This window comes from Merops nubicus, unplaced genomic scaffold (genome assembly GCF_000691845.1).
Source record: "Merops nubicus isolate BGI_N331 unplaced genomic scaffold, ASM69184v1 scaffold47900, whole genome shotgun sequence".
Taxonomy (NCBI): Eukaryota; Metazoa; Chordata; class Aves; order Coraciiformes; family Meropidae; genus Merops; species Merops nubicus.
Window position 1 is genome coordinate 11,712 of NW_008584441.1, and position 7,889 is coordinate 19,600.

At 42.2% G+C, this 7,889-nt stretch overlaps 1 protein-coding gene across 1 annotated transcript in view; it reads right to left on the reverse strand.

The window, feature by feature from the left end:
• Window positions 1-5,786: 5,786 nt before the first annotated feature.
• LOC103776629 (chromosome unknown open reading frame, human C16orf70) overlaps window positions 5,787-7,889 on the reverse strand; it is a 33,226-nt gene continuing 31,123 nt past the window's right edge. Inside the window, exon 16 of the mRNA XM_008944151.1 lies at window positions 5,787-7,832. Within this exon, the coding sequence (XP_008942399.1) occupies window positions 7,743-7,832 (90 nt within the window). The 3' untranslated portion in view covers window positions 5,787-7,742. The remainder of the gene's footprint in view (window positions 7,833-7,889) is intronic.

Genomic DNA, 7,889 nt, shown 5'->3' on the forward strand with positions numbered 1-7,889 from the left:
TTGCTTTCCCTTGAGCAGAGCCTGCAGCACAGCTGCATTTCTTATCTGGGTATAACCTCCCTCCCACCCAGGAGTTGTGCGGGCTCAGTGCTCGTATTAACTCCACACAACACAGAGGAAAGCAAGCTGGTAGTGTCTACTGGTAGGCTACCAACAACAGTCTTCCATATTATCCTCATTGTAAGGCCCCTGCCTGCAGCCTCGTGTGACACTTATGTATTTATCAACTTGTACAGAAACATATTACCCGTGATTAGTTTTACAGTTTGGGAAATTATTTATACCATCATTAAAGGCAGCATGCTGACGTGCCTCTAGCTGTCAGAGTGGGTCTATCAACTGCATCTGCACACAGCTTGTCAGAGTAACAGCACAGGTGTTTTTCATGAAGGCTGAACAGGAAAAATACATTATTTATTATTTTTGATAACTTAAAAAAAATCTTTCCTTATGCCAGACTTAATTTAATGGTTATAAGAAAAATAAACATGCCTTACCTTATGATTTCCTATGAGGCAGCTAGTCAGGTTCAGACGTCCTTACTAAGATCTTCCTTTTAAGCTTGGAGATGCACAGAGATTGGCTCCTCCCTCTGTAACATCTTCAGATCTGCAATCTACCCACATCACAGCATTAATGAAGGCATTTTGTCCCAGATTAAAGCTGTTGTTCAACATCCACCTCTGCCAGCACATACCCTGATCGCTGGCAGAAACAGAACCAGAGAAAAACATTTACACTGTCGTCTTAGGCTGTGGAATAGCTCATTTCTTTTATCCAATGAACACTAAATCTAGTTATCTGTTAATGAAAGACATCTGCCTTTGTTCTTCAGCCTCTGCTGCATGGCCCATTTGACCTGGTTTTAAAAGTTTCCACTTGCTTCTGGAAACTGGAAGTTCACAGAGCCCATACGTAGGCATAAGGCACTGGGGAAATGCTGGAGGGCAGCACTGCACCCCTGCAGGTTATTGAATTCTGCTGCCTGCTACAGCAGGCAAAAAGTCTTTGACTTTCACCCACAACCTTTCTGATGCATCTCAGAAAGACTAACCCACCCGTTTCAGAATGACATTGTGAGCAGCTTTCAGTAACTGGCCAATTCAATGCACCAGTCAGGGGGTTGCTACAGAGCCTTGCCAATGTTTTTCATGACTAACCCCTGATGAGAAAAGAAAACAAAGACATCCTAAGCAGGTTCCACCAGTAGCAAGGAAAGCAAGCAGACTTCCTCGAGACAGACATAACCAGCTGAAGCTAATACAGTACAGTAGGTTTTATTGAATCCCAGGGATCCACACACAGTCCGATTTTGTTCCTACTGTACATAAGCAGCCAGATTTGGTCACTGTAACAAGCAGAGTTGGCTTGAACCTCACATTCAGCACCTCCAAATGCATTTCTGAGCACAGGAACTGGTAGAGCATGCCAAGATCCACCATCCAGTCAGGCCACTGCTGACTTAGATGTCATAAAAACAGAAAGCCAGCGGTGGCTCTGAAGCAACTGAGTGTTAAAATATTGTGTTTCCTGTCTGCAGTTTAATTATTCATCTTTCTACAGCAGGTTCTCGGAAGCAAACCCCAACTGCAAAATCAAATGGTACAAAATAATCAAACAGCTCAGAGAATCCAGCCTAAATATGAGTGAGAATATTCCCTGGAGAATGCTGAAAGACTATTAGATCAGGGGAAAAAAAAAAAAAAGAAACCTGCTTCCAAGCCTAACTTGAAGAACTGCTGAGCCCCTGAGTTGTGCCTCTCAGCTACAGCTGCAGGTCTCAGCAGCCATGAAAATTAGCCCACCACATTTCCCCAACAATGCTACAGACCCTACTGACATTTGTTAAAACCAGTAACACTTTTCAGTTCAGCTTTTCATGATTTTCTAGGCTTAGGGTCAGTAAGAAAATAATACTTAGGAACAAGAGAGGAAACTAAAGCCCGAAGGACAAATGCATTTGAGTCCCTCCCAAGAGCAACCAACAGCTCCCCCACCAGCTCAGCCCAACATTCATCCAAACCCAGCTCCCAGGTCTTCAAGCTCTCCCTCCTTTTCCCAGCCAGTCCCATTGAGAAGCCCAGTGCTGAGACCAGGGAAAACCCATAAAATAACACAGGTCTGTGGTGACTGCCACATCCCTGGGGAGCTGACTGAGCTGGGTAGGAACAAAGCCATGATATTAAGACAAAGTGGCCATAGAGGCAGAAGAAAAGGGGGAAAATCTTAGTAGCCTCCATACTTGGGGGTGCAATGGAGCTACCCAGCGAGGAGCAGGCAAACTCAGGATTTCAGGGCTTCAGTTTTCTAAGAGAGATCAGCAGAGGTGAAAAGGAAACTAGCAATTCAGGCTCTTTAGATTATTAGTGGATTAGGCTGCACACTGCATCATCATGCAGGGTAGTTTTTTTTTTTAAGATTGGTGTTTAAAATAAATGTCTCTCTGAAGGATATTAATACTCAAATGAAACTTCTCCACTGAGTGGAATCTGTAGCGTAGGTGTGAAACATTAAGGCACTTAAAACCAGCTTCCAAAATTGCAATATGCAGAACTTTAAAATGACCGAACTAGTAACATCTAAATGGGAATTAATTAGGGTATGAAAGAAAAAAGTTCACATGAAATCATTACAGTCTAGTCCAGAACTAAAGTCACTGTTCTAACAGTATCTTACACCTCAGTAAATGACCTGCTTTGCAAAGCCCAGCTTACCTTTCCTGCTGTTCCAAGGAGTCAGTGTTCCCAGACCAGAAAAGGAATGATTTTGCCTGCTGGAAAAATATACATCCCACAAAGCAAAAGCCCTGGATATGAAGTTTAGCAGATAAAACACTTAGAGTGACTTTACTAGTTGCAGTTAAAATTCACACTGGTAGAGATGATGGTATTGAAGTTCCACCTGAGTCCTCCAAGCAACAGATACAGCCCCTGCAAAACCAAATCCCTTTATAGGTGCAGTTTTCACTCTGGGAACTGATTATATGTGGCTTTAAACAAAGACTCCTACTTGATTAATGCCTGCTCCTCTTTTAATGCTTGAGTTACAGCTTCAGCAAGCTCCACTTTTAATTTCCCCTTATTTTCCCCTTCAACCTTACCTTGGCTCTGAAGCACCCTGGGCCATACCTTACACAAACAGAACCAACCTGAGCTAACTTGTTTTAATTCCCCAAACACACCCAATGATGTATTTCTTTAGCTACAAGCACTGTGACAGGGTCAGTTAGAGAGTGCTTTGTGGTAGTGTTATCAAGATAAAGGAGATACAATGAAAAAAGGTGTTTATGTGGCAAAAGTTGACACGGAACAATTGTATCTGCAGAACTAGCATACAGTAATTTTTTTTTGCATGACACCAGGAATGATTATGAACTCAAAGACTTATAAAACACAGCCAGCCCATGTGAAATCTGCCACATCAGACTCCTTGGTCCTTGTTCAGATACTCTGAAGCAAGCAAATAGCTACAGCTTGGACATATCTCCTTCAAGGTGGCAGCCACACAGTGTCACACATGCAGATTTACTCCCATGTAGGTTTGGAGGCATCAAAACAAAACACCTAACAGAAGTTCAGCTTCGCAGAGTCGCTGTGTGACTAACAGGCTCTCACATGCAGCAAGTCAGCATGAAGTGGGCACCAACACCCTTTGGAGAACGCCAGCTGGAGCCAAACCTCCAGCCAGCCCCTGCTAACTGTGAATCACCATCTTGCTGCAACGCTGAGCTGTGGGAAAGGCTGGGTTTAAACTGGTTTGGTGGGAGTTCTGGAATATGAACGATCATGAGTGCATGAATCAGTTCTCACACATCACCTGATTACTATTTCAGCAACAAAAAAAAAAGAGCCTGTTTAGATTTAGAAGTGTGATGGTGCCTGGCAACAGTAAATGGGGGTTTCTTGACAGGAACTGCATTTTGGGGAAGAGGGTTTTAGTATTACACAGCAACACTCATCTATATAGGGCTGCCTGTAATATTCTGAGGAGCCCAGAGACTGCTTGCAGGCTTAAAGAATATGGGAAGAATCCTAGAATCATTCAGGCTGGAAAAACCCTATAAGATCATCAAGTCCAACCAACCATCACCCAACAAGAAACATCCACTAAAAAGAAGGGCACAACCATCAGTTTAAATGTGAGCAACTGAAATATTGTTGAAAAAAAGGGCAACATTCAAATTAAACAGAAATACACACAAATTCTTCTAATTTCTATTCAAAGGAAAAAGGCACACATCAAAAGGGGATCCTATGCACCAAGTGTTTTATTAAAAATGCAGCTGTACTTCATGTTGTATCAAACGTTTTATCGTATGAAAACAAAATGATAGACCAACACCACACATTGCCAACACACAGGACCTGTATCAAACCTACCTACCAAGGGCAGCTGCTGAGATGGGTCCCGGCCCAGCCTGAAGCTCAGGTTCCTGTGGGAGGGGAAGGTGATGGACCCTGCCCCCTGGCCCAGCCGGGCTTGAGCTGTCACACCACTGCAGCCTGAGCTCCCCACTGCAAGGGACAGCTTGTGTCTCAGCTAACAGCCGTGTCCCAGACCCACCTTCTCCCTAGAGCTCCTCCACTCCCTGCCCCTTCCCATCTTCATTCTGGGCATTCAGAACTGCCAGCAGTGCCCCCCACCCAGTCCTTAACTTTCCCTGCCAGCAAGTCCTTAAGGCTGCACACCAGCTCCCCTAATGCATCAGAGCAACAGCTTGGCTTAGTCCAAACCGCAGCAAACTAATCAAAACAGCTCAGAGAAGTGAGCTACAAACAGCTACAGTCACAAAGGAAGGGCGAGGAAACCCAAAAGAGCTGCTCCACATAATCTCCCCATGCCCTTCTTCAGCTCTGCCTCTCCCAAAAGTCAAACGCTTTGCACTCAGCCCAGCAGCAGCAGCCAAGATGCAAAGTTGCCTTTAATTTTTTGTCTCTTACAGACGAACTTTTCAAGATGAAGGGACTGACCTTGAGAAGCATCTGAGCTGCTAAGAGAGCACATTTCATTATCTACACTGTGACTCTGACTCACCAGAGCACTGTAAGTGAAGATGGGAGTTACTGAAGTTGTTAAAATACCTTTGGTTAGTTGCTGACATCCTGTCCTAAGTCTCGAGGCACATGCTACAGCAGCCATCCTGACCTCACTTCTGCAGAATTTCAACTGAATATGCTTGAGAGCAGGATATTGGGAGCATCTGTGTAGCCATTACTCAAACCATCTCATCAAGAATTTAACTCCTCCTGCAGCTAATCTAGAGCCTTAACTAGGAAAGGATTAATTAGAATTAATTGAAATTATCAGGATTGCTGTGATATTTTAGTAACAAGCATAAGCATGCACACCATCACAATTTAGAGATTGTAACACTCTCCAAGTCACATTTGTGCCTTCTACTGCAGATGTTTCTTCCGTTCTGATGTGTGATATTCAAAACTCTCTGAAGCTTGATCGATGTTAATGATACCCAAAGGCTGACACAAGTGTACCAATCTCTTTTTGGGACACTATTAATACAGAAGCTGCGGTGTTATTTACCATATATTAAAGACTTTGCTTCTCCACTTTGGGGCAAAAAATTATCATGGGCTTTCATGTATCTGCTAGGAGACAGACTGCAGGTTATCTTAGTTTTTATAGTGCTCCTTTGGAAAACATATTGTATTGGCTGTCAAAGAGGAACACCAGTCGGGTAGTTCAAATACACTGTCTGAAAGACACTAAAATAAAAAGGACAAATTAATAGGGAAAACAAAAAGCAAAACGATCCATGATTTTATTACAAAAACACCCAGCAACTGTATTTAACACAAAAACAGTAACTGAGAGTCTCATTTTATTTTTTCTTTCAGTGTACATGCTCATTATTATTCCATTTAATTTACAGAAGGGCTATGTAAAATGAAATTAAAATTAGAGAGGAAACAAAAGAAAGGTTGAGGCATAGAATTTTCTTAGCAAGCAATGATCACAGGAGACAGCACAGATTGAACAGGGATTCAACAGGAGTGACACCTAGGGATAAAGGTAAACAGTAACTTTTTTTCCTCATCCATTAGATTCTCCACGGGGCTTTTTTGTTTGTTTTAACAAAACAGTTGAGAGTATCACAGTATACAGGAAGACTAAATGGCAAAGAATGTCTCACACGCGCACACACGCACCACATTTACCCCTGCTACTGGTCCAGGATCCAAAACTTCAGTTAACATTCAATTTCTTATCTCTCACTCATTGATAAACTATACAGGATTACACTGTACATGGCGTTAAAATTACAAAAATGTCATATTTACAAAATCTGTACACACATAGTAAAACTCACAAAATTGTCATCTATGTATCACAAGTTGCTACACCAAAATATTAAAAATGGGATAAAATTATACATTTCTCTTGTCCATTTTTAAAAAGGGTTCAATATTTCAAAGACAGACCACCTATTTCCCCCAAATAAGACCGGTAAGAGAACTAGAAACCTAAAGTATCCTCCTGGGATAAATCGTTGCGAGCAGCATCTCCCAAACTAGAAAGAAGCCTATATCCTGTCTGCTGGGGTGGGGTGTGCAGGTAGCATTTATGTACAGAAATGGTGAAACTACAAGAAGGATGTCTTTGGCTAAACCTTTGGCATAAATTAAAATCATACATCGAAAGTTACAGAAAAAGGTCTTCTCGGTGATGGCAGAGCTCGGGGGTTGCTTTCTGAGATACCATTATATACAGCTCTTCTTTCTCCAAAGGAAACGAGGAGTAGGAGTAAAGGATTTTGGAAAAAGAGGCAAATGAGGCAACGCTATTTCTTCATTGCATTTTTCTGTAGTATGAAAATTTGTATCAAACCTTTTCACTAAAATGTAATTTAATCATAGAAACAACCTCTTCCAGATATATTCTTTTTGTTTGAAATTGCATATGAAAAAAAATTAGTAAACCAGCCATGGCAGAAAAAAAAAAAATGTTTCAGCATATCAAGTACATATTAGTGCAGGAAGGTGGATAAATTTGATCCACTGTATAAATAAGCTTTCTGCGCAGCGTCCGTTAAATAACCATCACACCCCACTCACACCCAGTACACAGATGCTCCTCAGTGAAGATAAACGTTTCTCAAGTAATTAAAGTGTATGTAGTGCAAATGTTACAACCAAGTATTATGCACATGCTACTTGCTTGGTTTAAAGTTACACGAAGATGTGGTGCCTGAAATCATGGACATATATACATCCTTGTCACACTTGGTACAATGTCCTAAGCCACAGAAATACCGAGGTGTTTATATCTATATATATACACACACACGTTTTTCTTAAAATGTGACCACCACATCAATACAGTAACACAAACAGACTAAAAATCAATACCTGCTTCCAGATGCTCCAAGGCTCAGAAAGTTTGTGCTTCTAACTCTTGCAGTCATTACGTGCCCCTCTTCCATTTCCCCCTCCTGACAGCTGAGAAGGGGGGGACAGTCTCTTCAGGTCTGTGCTGCATAGGATGAGGGCAATGGAGAGGAATAAACGACAGCACAGGCACCTAAGCTGCTTTCCTCCATCACCAGTTCCATGCCCCATGATGAAGGGTTGAGAGAATTCCCCCTCCACACCACTCCTGGGTGGAAAGGCTTACTTGGAAAAAAAAAAATCATAACGTGCTTTCCATATTATAAGTGGCAGCAAATCAAGGCACGCTGTACTAATTCTGTAGCATTGAGATTAGCTGACTTTGCAGGGGATGCTTCACTGGGGAAGGTCTGATGTTCTCAACTGGCTGCTGGGCCGTGTTGGGCCATAGAGAGTTACAGAAGCTATGTGATTATTCTGCATCACCTGCAAAAGGACGGTAGGAAAAAGGGAAATTAAAAGAATGGTACACCAAGCAGGAAT